At 36.1% G+C, this 23321-nt stretch overlaps 1 protein-coding gene across 1 annotated transcript in view; it reads right to left on the reverse strand.

Annotated features, from left to right (window-relative positions):
• Positions 1-20785, reverse strand: part of LOC132096409 (collectin-12-like) — a 36657-nt gene extending 15872 nt beyond the window's left edge. The window contains exons 1-4 of the mRNA XM_059501740.1: positions 20556-20785; positions 17782-17832; positions 2371-2493; positions 351-437 (exon numbers count right to left, since the gene is read on the reverse strand). Of these exons, the coding sequence (XP_059357723.1) occupies positions 351-437; positions 2371-2493; positions 17782-17832; positions 20556-20562 (268 nt within the window). The 5' untranslated portion in view covers positions 20563-20785. The remainder of the gene's footprint in view (positions 1-350; positions 438-2370; positions 2494-17781; positions 17833-20555) is intronic.
• Between the last annotated feature and the right edge of the window lie 2536 nt (positions 20786-23321).

Consider the following 23321-nt stretch of genomic DNA (forward strand, 5'->3'; position numbering starts at 1 on the left):
AGTGTTTCTGTGCTGAGGATTGGGCTAAAATTCCTACAAACCATTATGCAGGACTGATCACAGGTTATAAGAAATGTTACATACTTTTGCCACTCAAAAATATTTAACACCAGATAATTTTTCTCAATAAATAAATGACAAGGTATATATTTTTTGTCTCCTTTGTTTGATTGGATTCTCTTGGTCTACTTTCAGGACTTAAAAAGTCTAATTATGATATGGGTCATATTTATGCAGAAATAAAGAAAATTCTAAGGGTTCACAAACTTTCAAGCGGCACTATATACAGTGCATATATGTGCAGTTATGTATGTGATTTCTATGTTGCAACATCTCAGGTCTGGACTTACCAAGTTTCTTGAGGTCTGTCTCTACAGCCATGATCTTCCCTCCATAATTCTCCATACCCTCTGTTACACTATCCATTCTTTGGACCACTGTGGGCACATATTGTAAAAGCCAGTCAGACTTTGTCTGCACTTGGACTACAAGTATACTACGTATATACGTATTTCTGAGACAGCATTCCTTCAAAATGCTGACCCTTTGACCTGTGTGGACATGATTAAAGAATTTTCACTTGTCCAGTGCACATGTATAAAAATACAACATACATTCCAAACACACAGTCATGCGGGAAATGCATGACACTTCATTTCCTCAGGAATTTGCAATGGATCTTGAGGAGACGCTATCAGAGCATCTCCTTTCTGGTGATTCCCAGCAGGCACCACTATAGCCATTCAAAGACAGATTTTGGTCACATCCCAGAGTTGTACAATAATGAAACCTTAGTTTAAGATGCCTTAGGGCTGAAATGTTAATATAACCTGCCATAACCATGACCTGCCCATTTATGTTCTATACAATGTTGTATCACATTAAACTTAATTCTAGGAGTATGTGTTCATGTGGGCCACTAGAGGGCGCTTTCACTTTGTATTCTGCATGATTCTTTTGGTAAGTAAAGTATGATTAAAATACCAACTGTCACATTTGTCTTTTTCTTTGGAACAGTCAGAAGGTGATCTTACAGGCTATCCTGACAAAGGCCTGGAATGGTTTTAAATCCCTCCTCTTGTTCCCAGTGTTTTTCCCATTGAATATCTCACTGGTGGTCAAACATGAATGAAAAAATAAAAGTCATCATCTTCGCTCTCCAGTGTATTTGCTCTCACTGTTTTTTAACTCGTGTTTCATTCAGACACACAGCACTCGGCTATCCTTGCCAGTAAACTCATACACATCAAAAATCTTGGGTGTTAGCATTCCTGACTGCGCTTGTGTAACCAAACACAAAATAAATATATGCTGTAGGGGAAAAACAAAACACGGAGGTCCATTTCAAAGGCTTGTTGGTCATTTTCACACTGGGAGTCTGTCAGCGGGAGGTCAACACTGCCATTCTCCTCTCTTTCTTATTTTCCTGTATTACCCGTGTTGTTTTTGAATGGAGTTTAATGGAATGGTTCTCTTAGCGGACAGAACGAGTGATGCGATCTAAATATGCACCACTGAGACACTCACTAGACTAAATCTGAACGTACAAATAAAATCTCTTGTCTGTATGACTTTTTTGAGATGTGATACAGAATAAAGCAACTAGATTATTTCTGGCACTGCCAACAAAGGAACCATGATCTTTTCAGAATGGCACAATGTCCCTGTCAATCAACCTGTGGGTTTGGGGACAGCAAATTGCCGCAAAGGCATAAAATCTCCTCTGGAGCAGGTTTGTAGTGAAACTTGCTGCTTTACATGATCTTCTCATCTGGTTGGCATTAGGGCTTTAGAGAACCAGAGGAGACACATGGACTCAATGGAGACGTGTTCTGGACAATCAGATCTCATTCATTTAAAGGTAAATAAGCAAGGAAACATTTTCAAGTACAGATTTGGGGTGCTTTGTAGAAGTTCATTTGTCTTTCTTCTATCCTTCTATCTATCTGATTTTTGTTAGTGCTTTGTTGTATAATATAATATTGTTATCCCTTCAAAATATTTGATTGCAAACCCGTTAACACTGCTTGCTACAGGAATGTAAGTTATATCACATAAATGAATAAAGTTGTTTAAAAACCTAACTACATTTGAGAGCTAAGAAATATCTAACTTGTTTCTACGGTGCAATATGGTTGCCTTATGTCAGGACAAATAATAAAGTGAGCCAAAGTTCAAAACTGAAGAGCAGAAATGATGGGGAATGTTAATTTGTGGCACATTCTAGATTTTCAAGGTTCCTGTTCTAAACATTTGTAGATTTGCACTCTTTAGTGTGAAAGCATAGCTTGCTGAAACTACAATCAAGTAGAATTGTGCACATCACTGCAAAAGATAAATGTGTGTGTCAATGTCAGGAGGACTTCTTACCTTTGTATCCAAGCACAGCCACAGCGATGGTGAGCAGTGCACAAAGTACATACAGAAGAGCAATCGCCACCCTCAGGGCCCAGTCATTTTTACATTTAGTGCATTCACTTCCTTCCTGAATACCTGCAACAGAAAAGAACATTGCACCAAAATATTACAATGTTTTTATGCATGATGTAAATACATATTCCTCAATCTTAATTAACAAATCAAGTGCTGACAGGAAAGACCAGAAAAGTTGCTTTGGTTGCTTTAACGAATTAGACACCAGCATTTACTTAACCTAATGTTTTTCTAAACCTATATTACTTTCTTCTGTGGGACAGAAATATGTTTTGACTAATGTATATGTATATACTGTAATATAAAATAAGTATATAATTATATAATAAAAATTTTTGGACCCCATTGACTTTAATTTTATGGTTAAAAACTATATATCTTACAACTCAGTTCAAAAATCTTCTTCTTGTGTGTTGGACAAACGTAAAGAGTGACATGATTTTTTAATTCTTGCATGAACTAACATAACAAAACATCTGAAACACTGGCACATTGCTTTAAGACGAAACCGAATTCTAAGGAACAAACAAACAAATTTCTGCGATTTCATGCAAAGCAGCTTTAGAGATCACAGTGTTTTACCACATGATGTTGGAAGTGAATAAATGCCCCTCTGTTTGTTTTCATGAGCCAAGCTGGAACTACACCATCAGGGCTTACTGTGGCGAGAGACTATGAGTCACGCTTGTCTTGAATGAGAATGAGTGATTTGTGTCAGTCTGGTTCAGATTACCATTGAGCAAATTGTTGTTTCCCCTTGATCTAGAGGGAATAAATGGTCAAATATAAATAGTGTCACACTAGGACAAACAGCAAGTTTGAACCGTACATAACAGACTGTGACGTCAAATTCGTCACATGCTGCATGTTTTTGCTGCAGCTAAGAGTAAAGTGGACCCCTGTTGTGTTTAGATTGAGGTTTAGCAAATAAACATGTCCACTATCTCCAGAAAAACTCCAGACATTCCACAACGAGCCTCATATCCTTGTTTGACTCATCAGCTTATGGTCGGAGTGGCAGCCATGCCATCCAGGTCAGGCTAAAATTAAAGCCCCATGAGAGAGCTGGGTGGTGGGCAGGTCGCTGAGGAACTTGTCCTTAGACCTAAACATCTGTTGAGATGTTTAAATTTGTGCTCTGAAGCAACAGAGAGGGAAACACGCAATGCTTTCAACTGGGAACAAGAAACAGTTTTTCTTCTTTTTTGTATATTGCAGAACTGAATGTCATTTGTTTCCAAATAATGGTTCCTGCATATGCTCCCACTTACCTGATGGAGTTACCTGCGGTAGTTGTCAATGGTACAGTAACACCATCTAATTATCTTTAGAATGATCAACAGAATACATTGCAACCAATGTAGTTCCATTGCAAAAACAAATGACTCAAATAAACTGGTTCTTTTAAGTGAATCAAAAGCGTATAGCACAACCAGTGTCATTGTATTATGTGCAAATCACTCTTATGAACTGGTTCTTTTAAGTGAACCCTGAGCAATCAGTGTAATCCAATTTCTGAATAAATGAATTGGTTCTTTAAAGTGAATCAAAAGCAAAGAGCGCAACCGATGTAGTTCCATTCCCAAACAAATGACTCAAATATACTGGTGAATCAAAGCGAATCAAAAGTGTAGTGTGCAATCAGTGTCATTCTATTCAGTGCAAATTACTTTAACAAACTGGCTCTTTTAAGTGAATCAAAACCATAAATCACAACCAGTGAAGTCTGATTCTGAAGTAACTAAAAAGTCTGCATAACTGTTCATGTTTTGTTTTTACTATTGAAATTAAATCATCATTCGGGAATGGAATTGCATTCCAAACATACAAAGACAACTGTTAATGGAACCTAATGGGAACTAGAATGGTTCCTTTGAGGAATTTGAATCAAAACCTGATGTTTTTTTGTTCAAACTCCTTAATACACTTGCAAATAGATGGACTGTACAGCCTATATGGACCAAACATGCCAACATTATCTTTAAAGGGGTCATATGGTGCTTTTTAAAAAATCACTACAGTCTTGTAAGTCCATTAACTGTTAGTCTTTCCCCCGTAATATGTGTACATTATTATTATTATAAGCCTATTATTATTGTTTTTTTTTTATTTATTTCATTTATATTCTTTTTTTTTTGCTTCAATTTCGATCTCTTTACTTAACATTCTGAATACTTTTGTAAATAATAGCGTACTGTAAATGCTCGACATTAACATAAAATGTCATAATGTAAATGTATAAATTTTATATGTATAAATAATATAATAATTTCGTAATTCAAAATAAAATATGAATGATTCCATCTCTGATAATTCCAGGTTGCTATGGTCACGCAGGTTTGTTTACGCATTAAACTCGAGGCCACGAGAAAAACATGTCGTTCCCTCAACATCAGAAGTCGTGGTCACGAGAAATGGATGTTGTTCCCTCAACATAGCATCTCGAGCCCACGACATAAGGATGTCATTACCTCGACAAAATGATCTCGTGGCCATGACATAATATGCTGTTCCCACAAGTTCATATGACATTCCCACAAATTCATATCTCATGGCCACGACATATTAATACGTTCCCACGACAAAACTAAGTAAACCGAACAAGTCACCTTACGGGCACCATACATTCACAATATAAACAAATCTTTGTGCGTAAAATAATCCTAAAGAAAAATAGGATGGCGCTTTCTGCCGTTTGTTTCCATTCGCAAACTATAAAAATGAAACGAAACTGCGTTTTACGTTCATTTTCTTAATTTATTTAGTAAAATGTATTTCTCGTATATGCCTATTTATTCACTATATATAGCCTAGCTATATTGTGTTTTACTCTGCTCGCAGAAGCGGTGCAGGTCCGTGATGTGATATGAAGATCATGTGAATCCTCATGTTCTGTTGTTTGCTGCTTTTTGAGCATGTAAAATTAATCACTGAGAAACAAATGTTAGTATTTTTAATGGGCCACAGACACCGATCCTTTCTAATTTAATTCAATTCTAATTTAAAACAATCTTGTTGGTTAACGGTTAATAATCGGTATCAATTGTCGGTTAGGAAAAATAACCGAAATGAACATCCCTATTTCACAGTGTGCATGCTACAGATCTCATGATGGATCATATTAAAAGTTGGAGGAGTGCAGAATATAGAAGTACTGCTTTAACACTGTGTGTGATGAGGTTGTTAAGCTATGGCAGGAGTTTGAGAGAGAGAAACGCTGAGGCCCGCATCCATGCCTGTGCAACAGCTGTGTTTCATTTGGACTCAGGAAGTCGCTCAAAGAAAATTCCTGTACTTCTCTTTTTCCTCTGTACCTGCTATAAGACCCACTCACACTTGCCCAATACAACACAACACTTGTGATGGAAATTTCCATGGCAACAAAATACATTTTTCCACACTACACACAGAAAGCGGTCCATGTTTGAGTTTACTTTTGGTTTGATATACATAGAAGTGTGATTCTTCAATATGCTCGTTTGCAAAAAGAGTTTAAGGGTAAATTAGCTTTCAGATTTCCTATGGTCTCTTTAATGACATTTTCCTAATTCTTCGAAAAACACATTTGAAAAATCATAAAAGATCTGCCAAGGGAGACTAATTTGGTTTCACAGAAACCACAGAGGCGTCAAGCAGGCATTACAAATTTGTTTGCACATTTACAGTGGGTGACTGATTCATAATTATGTTTAATTAAGTGCTTCATAATGTTCAAGTGTTTAAGCTAAAGTTCAAAAGCTATGAAGAGTTACTGATAAATTAAGCAAATCTGAACAGTGAACCCTGGTCCCAATCTGAGCATTATATGCATGATGTAAATGCAACGGATGTGCAAAAGCTGTCATAATAACATACATATTTTCCTAATTTCATTTAAATTACCTCAGCTGATTTCATGTTGGCCATTTTTTCATGACTATTCAAATTTGGAAGCCATAAAATGCTTAAACATGACAGACTGGCAGCCGTGAAAGCAAACAATTTAACAAACAAGATCAACTAGTAACAACAGACCCAGTCAGTCTCTTAAGATGACGAACAAACAAAATCTTGTAGCATGTCATTCCGGTTTATTTCAACATAAGAAAACAATGAGTTTTGTCATGTTAAAAATATTCTGGATATCTATCTCTATTCCAACATCTGGAAGCATCGCTCAAAGTAAGACGCAGTTGCAGTTGTGCAGCATCAGATATAGTAAACTTTGTGAATCTGGTGCACATCTCTGGATCAAATCATCATGCCCCCGGCGTCCTTCATTAAAAGCCCCCTCTCTGGAATGTTAACAAGTAAGCACTCTAAAAAAGGGGTTTAACTACAGAGACAAATTACTTCACTATTATCTTTGAAAACCTCTGAACTGTACAACTCCACACCACTAGCATGCAACAGTAACATTTTTTCCTGTTTTTTGACAGCAAACAGGCTTAGAATACTTTAAAAAGGCACAAGCATCTGGAGCTTATTACACAAAGGGGGAAAAAATCAAAGGATGCAAGAGAAAATTTGATACATCACCCCTTTATGCCAAGGACTGAAGAACAAACATCTAAAATGTCAGCTCAGTTTACAATTTGGATGCAAGGAATGCTTTTCCTCAAAGAACCCTTTATATTACTGACTTCAGGCTCATTTAGAAAACACCACCATGGTATAGGAAGTGTAGTATATTTTAGCCTATGAATGGCTTGAACATGCCACCAAACCTGGTGTATCCATGTGGAAGCGGACCAATTAAAACAGCAAAGCCCATTACACTGGAACCTTTATTTAATCTTCACGGAAAACTAAATCCGTAAGATACACTGAGGAAAATCATGCCTTGCAATGACTAACAATTGTTACGCACTCATGGTTGGGCTACAACATGAAGCCTTTGTTTGTATGTTTACTTGTCTCAGCTCAAATTTAATCAGACACATGCAGTTTTGATACAACAGCAAGCAATTTAAAGAAAGCCTTTAACATTTATGGATCCAACAGGTTTTTTTTTTATGACATCACCAACAAAATAAAGGCAGAAATAGGATAAAATACTCTCTGGAGTTCAGAGAGAGGCAATAAAGTCTTTCCTAAGACATTGGCACAGTCAGTGGGACACGTGTGGGCTGTTTTCAGCTCCATTTATTTCCTTATGTGATTAAGGCCATGTGCACTTTTAGAAATCCAGAGAGACTCAAAGAATGAGATGACATAGAGCTAGCGATTGTGAAAACAACTCTAAGAACTACATAAACCTACAATCGTCTTTCAAGAAAAATTCTGCATATTTTGTTCTTGCTGCTTAAAATGAAGTGAAAAGACAAGAAACACACTGTGGCCATGCATATATAAGCTTACATTCAGCCCTGCAAGTCATCTGTATTGTATTAGTGTAGAAATAAAGTGCAAACTAAAGAGGAAATCATAAAAAGGATGTATGGAAAATGTGTGGAGACAAAAACAGAGATAATTCATGGCCAACCAGACAGGCAGATCCCACTCTGAATCTGAGACAGGAAATCAAAATCCAAAGCCAAGAGCCTCTAGCTAATGAGCTGAAAAAGAGGATTCTGCTCTTGATATTGGTCTACTGCACTAAAGAAATGCAAATACCTTTAAATCCATTCTTCCCCTGCTACTTTTCCCAATGGCTTAACAGTATTAAGCATATAACTTAACTCTCTATAAAGTCATACATGACTGGGTTTTCATTTTCTTATGTAAATGTAATATCTGTCTTGGTGATTGATGCAAAAGATTCTATAAAAACCATATGCTTTGATACGTGCAGAATGTTTCAACTTTTTTTTTTTTTTTTGGCAGTGACTCGAGTGAAGTCACACAAGCTCACCCTGTTCTTCTTATTCCAGCACACAATATGCTATTTTTAATGTTGTTATTTTTGATTGCACAATATAAATGCACAGCAGCTCTTTTAGTCTACTCTGAGTTGAAGAACAAATCTTCCTTTCCTTGAAAATAAATAACATTATAATTGCAAACTCCTAGTGTTCACCTACTTGAGCCTTCTTATACTATTTAGTAGCATAGTATCAGGTGGTGATACATTCTTTCTAGTACCTTCACTCACAAGCATAAACCAAAAAAAAAAAAAAAAAGATACATTCATAATACACAGAGACAAGTAGATTTTTATGCTTTTAAAACACTGATCTTATAGTGTTGATGCTGTATCTGCATGTGGTAAGCGGTGTAGTCAGTTTCTGGCATATCTACAGTAGTTGCTACAGTATTGACGTGAGCGTCAACCAATGCCAAAAGATTTTCAAATAAACTAGCCATATGGAGAGAGCTGAACGAAATTAATAGTTTCACACTTATGTACACTATACGGCATCTGGTTTCCTTAAAGCATAAACACATGCCTCATTATTAACCCATAACATTAGAAACATAAGGCCACAAGGACATACATGATCCAGATGAATGTCTAAACTCATTTGAGCAATGCACTAATTAGCAAACCATTTAAATAATCACATTGACTGCTTTACAAGGAAAAAGCACAAACACTCTGTCCCAAAAAAAAAAAGGATTAGTATTAGTTAAAAAAAAATTTAATTAGATGAAAACATGTACATTTGTAAATTAGGGAATATGTAAATTACAAATGTTGACAACTAACAGAAAAAAAAAGTTTACGCTGAAGTACAAACAGTTTTTGAACTAAAATAAAAATTTAATAAAAAACAAAGCTAAATAAACCATTAAAAACAACTAATACAAATGAGAGAAGAACATACATTGGGAGGGGCATACTGGCTGCTGGGAAATTATATTTTTCAAAGAATTATTTGTAGATATGGGAGTTTGCAGCAGTGTCAACAAAATTCTCTAAACAAACTTAAACACAAATTTTCAGTGACGCTGTACTGAATGGTTCAGTTTAGGTTTCCCCAACACAGTTTGTATAGTTGGTATGTTCCACCGATATACTGTAAGCGCGGAATGCACAAAGCGCTAGTAAAGAAGCCTAGAATGAGCGCTATTCTGTGTGCATGTCTCAATGTTGTAATAATATATATATAATGTCTCAAATATATATAAAGCTTTAAATTACTACTTAACAAAATAAAACAAATCAAAAACTCTTAATTCGCAAAGATGCACTTCTCTTTAGAGACACATCTACTGAGGAGATGGCGAGCAGGATCGGAACAGGATATTTCTATGCACTTACAATATCAACAAAACGTTGTGCTTTTATAAAATAAAGAAAACAAACATGATGCGCTTTCTGAGGTCTAGTCTTGAACAGGAGAACTTCACAAAAATTAACCGCAGCAAATACACGCCTCACAGACATGACATATAGCAAATACATGCCTCACAGACATGATAACCATACATACATACATACATATACGTATATATATATATATATATATATATATATATATATATATATATATATATATATATCCTGAGATTCGGTTCATTTTTGTGAAGTTCTCCTGTTCAAGACGAGACCTCAGAAAGCACATCATGTTTGTTTTCTTTATTTTATAAAAGCACAACATTTTGTTGATATTGTGAGTGCACAGTAATACAAGTAAACCCTTTACAGTTATGAATGATGTATTACTCTTACCTTTATGAGCAAAAATAATGGCATAGCCACTGAAACTAAACAAAACTATGCAAGTGATTTTGCTGGCACCTCCATATCCTGCAAAGCGCACTTTAGGTTGCACTCTCTACTCAAACTATTTAACGTGTTTTATATCTATAGATTTTATTTTAGGCATGTTGTGATGATTTGAGAAGGTTAAATTGATCAAACATAGGCTATGATCAGCTCACTGTCCGCCGCTGGCCGCTTGTTCGTTACTTTAAAAAACAAAAACGTATATTTAATGAACAAAATATGTTCCAAAAGTTTTTCATAAAAAATTAAAATAAACTAAATATAATTACTTTGCCATTACATACAAAACTGAACTATTTTAATAGCTGAAATAGTAGTATAAACTGTTACAGGCTCGTAAAAAAAAAAAAAAAAAAAATCTACGGAAGGGGGACCTATCGTAATGCTGTAGCCCACGGGCCTCTGGAAATCTTAAGGTGCCCCTGTATACAGTACTGTTTATATTAAGTATGTAGTACTTATAATTATGCAACATAAAGCAGAATTCATACACAGTTAAACTTAACAGCTCAAGGTTAAAACATTTACTTTAAAGAGAATCTAGAGGGACTCATACTACGACATAAAGGTTTAATGGTTATATAAGGAACCGAGAGGAGGGCACACCACTGGGGCTAATGAAAAGAACACCTCCCACAAACCCACTGTTGCCTGAACTGATTTTCAATACGGCTCATTGCTCTTGACAGTACTGTGATGTCATCTAAATGTATCCATGGAGATTCAAAACAGCCTCCTCATTCAGAACAGAACACTGTAATGTTCTGGAATCTGGCCCTGAACTTTCATGGCAGAGAAAAAAGGGGGGTAAAGGCCCTCTGAGCAAGTGTAGATTATTTTTGGGTCTGGATGAATGTGTTCATACCTCTCCTTAGAGACACTTCATCGAATGATAACTGAATTGTTATGTACAAGTTTCTTCAATAAACATAACAAGCGAGTGATAAGAGGGTGACCACAGAGCAAAGTCATATTATATGCTGATTTACAATATGCCTCTGATGTCAGCTAAAAATTATGACTTTCAGTGAAGAGGGATTGTCATTTTCCTGTTTTCTGTGTGCATAATTATGGAGTGACATTCGTTTATTATCAGAAGTCTCAGAGGTATGATCTCATTTTGTCAGGGTGTTTGCCAAAGAACATGTTTGGCAACAAAAAGTCAAAAGAGACCCTTGAATAGTGTAAATTATAGCACTAAACAATGATCTTCAATGAAATGAATGGCACAGTTCAGAGTCAACAATTTCTTCATCCAAATTCAAACAGAGCAAAACACAACAGGCATTAATGCAATTAAGAATTGTGAAACATTTTCGTCTTTCCTTTTCTTAAAGAGACAGTTCATACAAATATGTAAATTAATTAATTATCTACGTATAGAGTTCCAAATCCATATGCTATTATTTTTTTCCATTCAACACAAAAGTAGATTTTTTTAAGACCTGTTCTGCAGTCTTTTTGCCATATAACAACTAAGGACTGTCAATCTCAAAAAAGTGAGAAAAACCTTGTTCCAAACCTGTATACATTTCTTTCTTATGTTGAACACATAGGTAGATATTTTGGAGAACCATACAGTTGTTAGTCCCCAGTGACTTCCATAGTAGGGAAAGAAATACTAAGTAAAAGGGGACCATCAGCTGTTTGGATACCTGCATTCTTCAAAATATCTAGGGGCCTATGATTTCGAAAACGCAGACAGAATGTCACATAATTTACCAAATTTTGGATGGATAAATCAAAAGTAGGTCAGTACTATGATACAGACTAGTGTTTTTTTTAATAATAATTATTTTGAATGAGCTTTTTTTTATATTTAAATTTTTCACTTTCATTTTAATGTACCGTAAGTTTTTGTTATTTAGTCATTTTTATTAGTTACTATTTATATTTAGTTTTAATTTATTTTATTTCAGTTTTAGTAATTTAACTTATTTTAAGTTAAAGTTTTTCGTCTATTTATCTATTTTTATTTAATTTTAGTTTTATTTCAATTAATGAAAATGATTTTTTTCAGTTAAGTTAATATTCACTGATAATCTCCACAAATCAAGCTTGTGTCTGGCCTGTGTTTAGAACTGAAACAAATTGTTAGTCACAATGTTGCTGTGTAGAGGAACTATTTTTTTTTTTTATTATTCTGGATGCAAGCAGAAAGCACATTTATTTGTGAAAAATGACAAAAATGACAGATATAATGACATCATGGGATTTTAAAAAGATTTTTCCATTAATATTACAAATAAATAAAACATAATGATGGCCACCAAGGGCCCGGAATGTCGTGCTGTACCTCGGTTCCTCGTGCAAAATTATCATATGCCTTCAAAAGACTTTTATATGAAATTGCAAGAACAACTTTCATAATACTTTTATTGTGCTTTTTGTTCTTTTTGGAGCTTGACAGCTGTGGTCACTGAGGACCGGGTAAAGAGTCTTTAAAAAAATTCCTTGGGTGAACTGTTCCTTTAACCTCTTTATTGTGTATTGAATGTTCTAGCAGGGGTGCAGTCATCTGCGCTGATGGGAGAAGTGTGGGTTGGGGGGTTTGGAGCAGGAAAGGTTCATGCTAGTGGGTGGCCCACCACAAGGCCTGGATCCTGACTCAGCAATCAAGGCTGTTCGTTACCGCAGCAACTAAGCTTAGCCTGACATAAGCCAGAAGAGTGCTCACAAGCTTCATCACTTTACGCAGCCAATAAAACCCATTGAGCTCTTTAATAAACTTCCATGCCAGACATGCTTGTCACGTAACAGAACAAAGAGCAACAAACACTAGGACAAACAATGCCACTCCACCCATTGTGTAAGTGACTAAGAAACAAAATATAAACACTAATTACATTTGGAGACATAAAAAATGAACTACAAAATGAAATAGATTAGTTTGCACCACTCACCATGAAGAAAAATACCCTGTGATATAGTTCAAAGTAATTACTGTCCAAACATCAGCCATCAGAAGAAGAATTTCTCTAGCTTTTTCGCAATAATTTATTATTTATGTATTCGTATCGGAGTTAAATTATACATTAAAAAGTCAAAAAGGTAACCCGATCAAGAATAATACCGTGCGTCAGTCGTCCTGACAGCCAAAGTAATCAAAGGCTCAGAAACAAAAGCACTGTGCCTCTGTCTTGGCCATTTCTGCAAAACGGATTGTCGGTAAGTAGTACTCCGAGTCGAGCAAAGAAAAATACACATCTTTCTTTCACTCTACCTTTTTTTTCAGGCCAGGAAGCGCAGAGTTGATTTTGGCAGAGTTGGAAGCCAAAAAGACTTTCATTAATATATCAGACACTGCGCTGCACTCTGGGCCTTTATTTTATTGGTAATGCCAAAAGAAAAGAGGTGGTCTCCATCAGTGATATGTATTGTTTTTGAATGAATGCCAGACCTTGAGTTGCAAGCAAAGGCACAGAATCCATCCATCATTTAGGTTTGACACCGTATTATATGACAGAATGTTTTAGTGGGTAAGAGCATCTCTGAAGACTGGATGGATGCTAACTTGACCCGTTCTCCTCACACAGTTCAGCCCAACAGATGGCTTCTCTTACAAGCTGAATTTATATCTATTTGTCAAGAGTGAAGAAGGAGAAATTTGGTAGCAGTCCTTGTTTATGCGACGAGACCCGCCACTCCTGATCTGTTCATACAAAAGCCTGACTACTGAGAAACATGAATTTAGTCAAGGCCTTCAACAACAAGTCAAGTCACCATAAACAAGCGAGATTTACTCTAAATCTTTCTTGTCACTATGTAAACTACATTGTTTTAGACAGAATTGTTCAGCTCAGATTTGTGTAGCTGCTTATGTCTCCTTTCTAAAGTGTCTCCACCACTTGAAGCTTAAGCAAAGGTGCCTTTAAAGAGTCAAATTCAACTAGCCTGACCCAGCATTGACCCAAACCCTCTCCAGAATCCTTACAGTCCGTGCCATGAACCTCCTGCTGGGAAGTAGTCATTTGTGCATCGAGTGGAGAGAAAAAAAGGCTATTCTCAGTTGGAGAGCTGTGTACCATCCTCCTTGGCCTGGAGGATAAAATTCTCCAGACCCCCCTGACAGCTTACCCCACAGACCCTGTGGGATGTAGGACAGACAAATGTTCTTTCTCCATCTACCTCCATCCTCCTGGTCTCTGCACGCATATTGAAAACACACAAGCATGTTATGTTTCATGTCGGCATTACGGAACATCAATGCATGTAGAACCCTGGAGGGGAGGGGGTGCATTAAACAAGTACTCTAAAAACATAATCTTTTCTAGTAAAAATAAACCAGAGACAAATGAAAAACAATCACTCTGACTCAAACATGCTATATTAAATGCATCTTTACAACAATACATGTAAACAATTCACACACAAATTACTTAATCAGTAATTTGAGAAAACAGAATTTCTAGTCATGTTCTAGAGTCATGTTTTTACATTTTCTAACTGTTTTTTAAACATAAACCTCACTAAATTTAATTAGAATTATGCCTTTAAACAAATACAAAAAAAAAAAATTATACCCTGAAAGATAAACGAATGTTCTCAATAAAATAAAATTGATTTTTGCATTCTGTGGCACCTTTAACACCTTTTTTTTTAACACAGTTCAAAAAGTGTTTGAACACAGTTGTGTGGTCTCAGTGTGCGAAAACAACCAGCCTATAATGGTCAGAAATCTATTTCTTCATTGTTATATAATCTCAATAAATCATAAACAGTCTCTCCACATGAGCAGTTCCAGATTTCTTACTACTATGACGTCATTACTCGGGGAAAGTTCCGCCCATTTGTGACACTCTTTTCTTGCTGTAGCTGCTGGAGATACAATGTCAGCACCAAAGAGCCATTAAAAGTGTTGTGTGTTGGGATGCACCAATGAACATAGGAGTCTCCATAGACAACTGAGGACATGGTGGTTACATTTAATTTTTGAAGGAAATGTCCCAGAAAAGTCCTATACTTTTGTGCTAACATTTTACACTGGACTGCCTCACAAATGAGGGTCAGCTCAGCGCTGGAGTTGTGCAAAAAATGCTTCTGAAAAAGGGGTTGATGGCAACCCTTTGTGCTCAAATGTAAGTATCAAGTATCAATGTAAGTATCAAACTCCAGACAAAGTAAGTATCAAGTGTCATATTTGTTTTCCAAAAGAGCTTCTTGGCTCTATGTAAGGCTAATGTTGCTAAAGCTACCATTGTCTCTGCCTGTTTTCATTAATGCTGTCTTCACGTGCTACCAGAATAATCATAAATAGCAATGTGGTAGTTAAAAATTGCATTTGGAAGCAATGTGAGGTCAGTAACATGGTCACCACTAGTTAAACTGTAACACTGGTGGTATGGCCGCAAGCATGAGCTCTTGAAGCTCCACACTTGTCTGAAAAGGGAGATGGGAGCACCAGCACATTTTCATTTAAAGGGGACAAACACAAAAACTGCTAATTTTGGCTCATACCCTGAAAGTGGCAATTTCAACAAGCTATAAAAATGATCTGTGGGGTATTTTGAGATAAAACTTCACATACACACTCTGGGGACATCAGAAAACTATTTAAAATATTGTATCAATGCATTCTATGGCACCTTTAAAATATAAAAAATATAACACACACTAATATACAACTAAACAAGATGATACAAAAGTACTGATTAAGAAATGGCCTCATTTGCAGTAGAAAAAAACCCCACATCCTACCATTATTTACCTCATCAGATTTATGAGTGAGCAATAAAGAAGATCTTTACAATGTTGCTTTCTCTTTGAAAATAGTTTCTTTCTGTATTTCCTTACATCTCTTTATTCCCCATCCAGCAATCGTTCCCAGTGGCATTGAAAACCACTGAAAAACATATTTCCATGTCAACGGCTTAGAAAATGTAAAAAGGATCTCTTCTGTTCCACTGGGATAAAGAGTAACTTTCGCCAAATATCTGGAAGCACTTTGATATTTTGAGTAAAGGGGAAAATAATGAACTTAATAGTGAAAATGTGTTAAAATCAAACTATGTGACAGATCAAAACAGACAGCTTTGATTTGATTGATGTTGCCACAGTGTGAAGGAGTTATAGTTATAGAATAGTTTCCAACACTTTCTGTCCACGAATGCACTAACTCAGCAAAAAGGGCTGTGCTGGGATGCAATGTATCCACTGAGATGTATCCACCAGCCCTACACACTTGTGCTGACGCAGCACAGTAACACATTCTTCAACAAACTTTCTCACTCGTTCCCTACACCCACGTTACTGTTGTCAAGCCAAGAAATTAGCCTGCATTACAAGAAATACATCAGCAACTCTACAAGCTACAACCAAAACACAGGATTTTAGAGTCTGTAGATGCAGGCTGTATCGTTTCTGTATACTATCAGACTACAGTTCTGGAAAATAAGGAAACAACGCAAATAGTGCTGGTATACCATGTTTTTTAAAGGTCTCAAAGCAAGTTCCAAACCAAACACAGAACCTTCTAGACACCATGCGATTTCAGAAAGAGCAATAGTTTTCAGTCTGTAGTAGCTAATATGTGTTCTAGACCAAATAAACATTCAACATCTCAGATGATATACTACAGCCACTACATACCTTTCTTCCATTCATTTTCACTGTGTGTACAGTGTTAATCCAGTTAGGCTCAAAGCAGGCATTCTAACCCTAGCCTTAACCCTAAACCCAAAGTATAGAATATAGACCTCTTAAATCACCTGTATTCGGGTAAAGTTTCTTAACACTTCACTGAAGTATTTAAAACAGAGGAGGTGCATGACAAATTCACCCAGTACACCACTCTTTTGCTGTGACAAATTAACTGTGGGCTCGAGTCCAAACACTCTTAGGAGCTACACTCTTAGTGTTCATGCCCTTTATCAACTCATTCCTCTACCTCAGTAGTCAAATGGCACATTATTACTCTGCATGAAATGAATTCTAAGTCAAACTGGGAAATAACTCACGCTGCTTTAATAAGTGCTAGATGGGAGGTGGTAGCTCAGCCAGAAACCTGAAACCTCTTTCTGGAGCACCAAAGACTATAGATTTACAAATGCATTAATGCATAGGTAATAAACTATCGAATTACACAGTTAATGTGATTTACTGTTGGAGGCCTCTCTTGGAAATACACTGGGTAAATTAAACAAGTCACTTCTTAAAAGGAACAAGATATGAGATTTAGGGCTGATGTTTAATGAACATACATTTATTCCTCCAGCAGACAATGGCTCATCATTTTTGTAATATCACCTGTCACAACGGTACATGTGAGTGGATGCACTGTCTAAATAAATTGAATCTGAGATTTTAAATTTTACACCAATGTTACACCAAGAATGTAAAATATGGGACTGTAAACTAAGAAGGCAAACCATTCAAACATATTCCAAGTTTAGCATGATCAAATACAAACCTTTAAGATAAAAAGGCAGAGAAGGAACTGAGGAATCCAGATTTGTTCACTAAAACATACGTTTGCTGGGTGAATGATAAAAGCACATGTTTAGAGGGGAAAACAACTGCGGTGCACACCAGGGCATGACCTTGTGTAATTTATAATCTGCTTTCCTGACTATAATTTAGAATCCAATGCACCTTTCAAACACTAAAAACACATCCAAGCTAATATATGCAAAAGAATGAAGAGAAAACAGTGAAGCACATCTACTGATTATGAACGGACTGCACTGCAATACACTTACCAAACCTTTTGTAGCCAAAAGACTGCACTTCCTCTTCATCAGTGAAGTCGTCTGCAAAAGTAACAAATGACAATGAAATTAGTATAGCAAGTGCTGCAGGCCTGTTAATCAAATAATGTCCTAAAATAATATTCATTTATATAATCTATATTCTATATGATTCTAATGTAAGTTACTACAAGTATATAATATAATGTATATATATATATATACATACAGTGCCCTTTAAAAGTTTGGAGAAATTTGTGAAATATTATATTATAGATTATAAAGCACAGACAACAAGCTCTAAAATGTCATAACACCAAACAAATGTGACAATATGAATATGTTTTCTATATAAAGGCCTATATATATTAGTGAAATATTCATATTATACATTACTAGGCACAGACAACAAGCTCTGAAATGTCATAACACCAAAAAAATAATCATGCTTCCTCAGAAACAAGATCAGTATATTATGCTAAGATAAATAACAAACACATAACAATCAGATTTGGAATTGATTAAAATCATGTGTTCTCAATCTGACTGCTGAAATAACATTGGCCAGGATGGTCCATTCATTGGTTAACTAAATGATACCATCCTCTACTTCCTCTTCCTGTCCTGGAGTGCTCTCTCATGTGGCTACCATGCTCATGGGAAAGGAGAGGGGTGACTCTAGGCGGTTTTATGTGTCATTGTCCAAGGCCAGAGAAAATAAAGAAAGAACACATGTTTCTGTAGTTGGACCCACTCCCCCTCACTCTGATACTAAACCAGAGTGAGAACCGGAGGAGGGGGGGGGAACAGTCTGTTAGAAACCACACAGAGTGTGACCTCAGGTCCAGCCATCCAACTGGACAGACACACAACCCATAACCAGGGAATAAACTGCTTGGGACAAAGAATTGTAGACCGATGCTGACAGCTATTTCAGTATTTTAGCTGAAAATAACAACAAAACTCTGGGAAATGCAAGGGAACAAAAATCCCACACACCCAAAAGACAACATTTTTACAAAGCCACAGTCAGAAACTTGACATTGCAAGAGAAATATTGCTTAAAATAAAACTTTCAAGGTTAAAAATGTTATGCATGGAGGAGTATCACAGAAGACTGCGGAAAACCATTACTCAGGGGAACAACAATTCACTGTGTGTGGTCTAAATACCCTTATTAGTTTGTTTTCTAAACATTAATATGTTAATGCTTTGAATTGATTTTATGGTAAATAAACATTTAGCTAACCAAAAGAGTTATTTTACTTGTCTGAAGTCCAACCAGTCAACCCACAGGAACCAACTTTTTGACACAAACATTGACAACAAATACAACTTCCTGTTTTTAGATACACATTGAGAAGTGTTTTTTTCGCCCAAGTATTTATTTTTAATAGCACTGCATTCAATTCCAGTTCCATTAGGAACACACACACAATACTTACTATGAAATGTCCACTAGATGGCAGCCTTCTGGTTAGAAAATAAGAAGAAGGTCAATGTTGCGTAACTCTTAAGGCACAAAAATGTGATGTGAAGGCTTTGTGTTTGTCGGAACATCTGGCCATTGGACATGCTAAATGAGACAGGATGGGGAGATGTGGGGGTTGTTTTTACTCTAAGTGGCTCTCTGAGTCACACATTTAAATTCTGGTGTGCAATTGAGATGGAAAACATCTTGGCTCAAAGAACACCCAAGTTTCAACAACCTCCGAAAATACAGAGGACCTTTTTCATTTTTAATTAAATAATCCTGAACCTTTATTTCCACAGCACAAATGACTGTAACTTAGAATGAAGAGCACATGCCACTTTTAAATCTGCACTCATTACATTTTTGTTATTCATCCCAATAATATAATAGTTTATACTTAGTCTGGATAAAACAATTTTGTTTCTAAGGCTAATTAACAATGAAGCTGTTTATCTTTTGTCCCGGTTTCTCTTTCTGTTTTTTTTTATTTTTATTTTTTTATTCTCATTTTTCCAAAGTACCTGACTAAAAGAACTGCCTAAAATATAGCTATATGAAATAAACATTATTATAGAAGCAACTAAAAAAGATGATCATGTGATCTCAATATGGCTGCGTCCATAAGGGTGGACCTAATTCATGCAGAATCAAAAGATGTTTCTAGAAAACTGGCTATATCTGTTTTATTCATCACATGTCAGTGCACATTATTTTAATATCAACATAATATTAACATTTACTTTTTATATTTCTCTAAAGTTCTGTTCACTCCTTTTTGTGTAAAACTTTTTATTTTATTTTAATAGTTTTAATTAAAAAATAATGAATCCAAACACGTTGAACATTAACACGTTGAAGTCTATCAGATTTAATAGAAACTTTGCAGAAATGAGATTTCACAAGTTTTTCAACCCTTACAGACACATCTTCACACCCTGCCAGATGTTTCATTTTGATTGTAATTTTGTACATTTTTTTATTGCTTTTTTTATTTGTTTATTAAGATAAAGGGAGCAATGTCACTGAACATCCCACACGATAGCCGGGTCAGCAACACAAGCTTGTGTGTAGATCCTTCTATTCAGCTGTCTTATAACAGTTTAGCCAAACGATCCGCCAACCTAGACACTATGAGCAGTTAATCGCAACCAGATGTTTCGTGCACTGGAGTAACACACATTCCTCTCACAAGAGAAAGAAAGAAAAGCAGAAAAACTGAAGAGCGAGACGCGTGGAGAGACTCAAGAGACTTCTCTTAAAAAGACAGTGCATTAAAATGTGTAAGCAGTGGATCATTTGAAATGCAGCTTACCCTTCATTGTGGTAAAACTGAGGTACACCGTTCCGTCACGTGCCAAAAGTTCACATCAATCTCCGCGCTCGCGCACTTCCACTAAAGTTTCACAGATGCGAATATTCCACCTGAAACATGTGTATATTCTAAATCCCTGTGACTGACGTTAAAAAAAATAAAAATAAATAAATAAATAAAAAAACTTCAACAACAAAATGAAAAACTCGTGGACACGATGTTTAATGAGTCGTAGGCTACGCAAACTTTTTCTCTCTGTCCATGAGAACGTGTTCGCGAAGGAAATACACTCGAGGTGAGTGAGGATGCCTCCTTTTCTGCCTTTTGGCTGCAACCCGAGAACCAGAGAGAAATTGGGAGTCCGTATGGTGTCTGTTAGTCCACTTGTCTTCTACGTGTACTGAATCTCTTAAAGGGAAACCAGGTGAAAAGCAGCAGCAGCGGCAGCCTCCTCTTCTCTGAAAATCTGAATGTGCCGCACCGCATCTGGAGTTAAACTTGCTCTTGTCTTGGCACTTGAGGGGGTCTTACACGTTGCACGAGTTAGTTTTTGTTGAGCTTGGAGTGCTGTAAAATCTTAATCTGTAATGAAACAGTGTAGAAACATTACTACTCAAATTACTACGTGATTGTGATCACCCAAAAGCTCAGCATTTTAAATACCTTTTTACTCTGCACTGATCTTCACCACTGTTATCAAGACTTAACATGGGTTAAAATCTAGCATGGGACAACCTTTCAGTGTAGAAAAAAGTCTTTATCAACACTTTTATGTCCACTATTGAGCTGGAATAATGTATATAAAGTGAGGACTGGAGTTGTGACAAATGAAAACTTTATATCAGTACAAAGTTAAATTACAGAAATGAGTTTTTTCCTCTAGCAGTGGTTTTGTGTGTTGGTTTCAAATATCTAGTTCACAACCCTCTTAAGTTCAAATTATTTAGCTAATTTTGTTCTCAAAACTAAAATACTAATATCATATTTCTCTGTAGTTAGTGGATAAACAAGTGAACAAAGAAATCTCACTGCAAGAAGTGTTTTAAAGGGATAGGGACAACCTGATGACATATAACAGTAGCCGTTGACTGCCATTTGGGAAAAATACGAAGTAAATGACTACTGACAACTGTTTGGTTACAAACATTCTTTAAAATGTCTTTTGTAACAAAGTCTTTTCTTAAATGTTTGTAACAAGTGGGTGGTTTGTAAATGATGACAGAATTTTCATTTTTAGGAACTATCCCTTTAAGCTTTATATAATTGCACAATAATATAATTACATTATATAATTATTCATTACAGTAAAAATTACGTTACATCCCCCCCAGTTTCACAGACAAGGCTTAAGCCTAATGCCAGACTAAAATCTAAGTCTGAGCTCTTTCAAATGAAAGAAACTTGCTCTGACTGATCTTAAAATATACCAGTGCCTTTATATTGTATCAAAATGCACACCAGTAATGTTTTTTCTAAGGCACGTTTATATGGCTTAATCCTGGTTTAGTCTAAGCCCTGTCTGTGAAACCAGGCCATAAACTTTTAATTTAAAGTTAGACTTAAAAGCTTGTAATAGGCTGTTAAAAGCAAAATCCATTTTGATAGTTCCTCCCTTATAATGGGACAGTATTCTCCATTTAAAAAGATTATCATGCATTCAAAAATATCATGTTGATCATGCATTTAATGTAATAAAACATGTCCAACACCAAATATCATTTGTTATATGACAACAACATTAGCATGATTATATAGATTTGTATATGTGCTTCATATAAAGTTATTGGATCTTTTCTTAATCAATTATGGTGCTATTTTTCAAATAAATGTCTAGGTATGCCAGTGTATTGGCTCTGAATCCCAGGGCTGCCAAGTGAAAGTTCTTTTGCGTTTGTTGACTTGCTCAAAATTACTTGCACAATTGTTCTGCTCCCTTCGGGTTTAATAAGCACACAGCTCATTTTGTTCTTTCTTTGCATTTCTCTCTAAATCCCTTTGCCACAGGGATCCGTGATTAATTATTTGACATCCCGCTGGATTGTTCAGAACCGTGTGATCCGCAGCACCACACAAGTGTAGCACCACACTGGCCAGAAATGTTTTTCCAACTTAACGAGGCTAAGCACTAACATAAAAAGAAAAATCGCCAACATATTATAGCTGCACTGCTGGGCTCTAAACCGACTTTATGTGCACTCATAAGTATCAAGCTTTTTTGCCAGAGCAGGTGACTTTTTTTATTAACCTTTGGAATGACACCTTACTTTCAAATTTTACCATGGTAACCACAGTTTCAACCAAAATACCATATAGTCGCTACTGTTCTTAATGAAATGAAACAAAATGATTCTAAAAACTTCCAGCATTTAAAGGACATCCAATATAGTAAAAATCTGGCAACTTTTCATGGTACATTTTCATGAGGAAAGAGGATCTGTATCATTTCATACTAAAGCAATGTTTTCATCGCATGTTCTGTCATTACTGTTTATATGAATTCCGAGGTTTCCGTGCTCTCAGATCCAGTAATTCACCCTCGGCGTGCCAACCACCAGGTCTTTGGCACTAGAGGAGCGCGACAGGTCCAGATAGGTTTATGAGAAACAGGTGCGTTTAGACTTAGCAAAGATTGACATACCGGTGGCCCACGTTGCTGTTTCTCATTAGAGGTTAGAAAATACTATTTTCAGGGTCACAAGCCCTGAAGAGAGGGCACTTTTACAAGGACATTGTGCGCTAATGAGAAAAGTAAGGGGAATATGGGCC

This window comes from Carassius carassius, chromosome 20 (genome assembly GCF_963082965.1).
Source record: "Carassius carassius chromosome 20, fCarCar2.1, whole genome shotgun sequence".
In the NCBI taxonomy this organism is placed as follows: domain Eukaryota; kingdom Metazoa; phylum Chordata; class Actinopteri; order Cypriniformes; family Cyprinidae; genus Carassius; species Carassius carassius.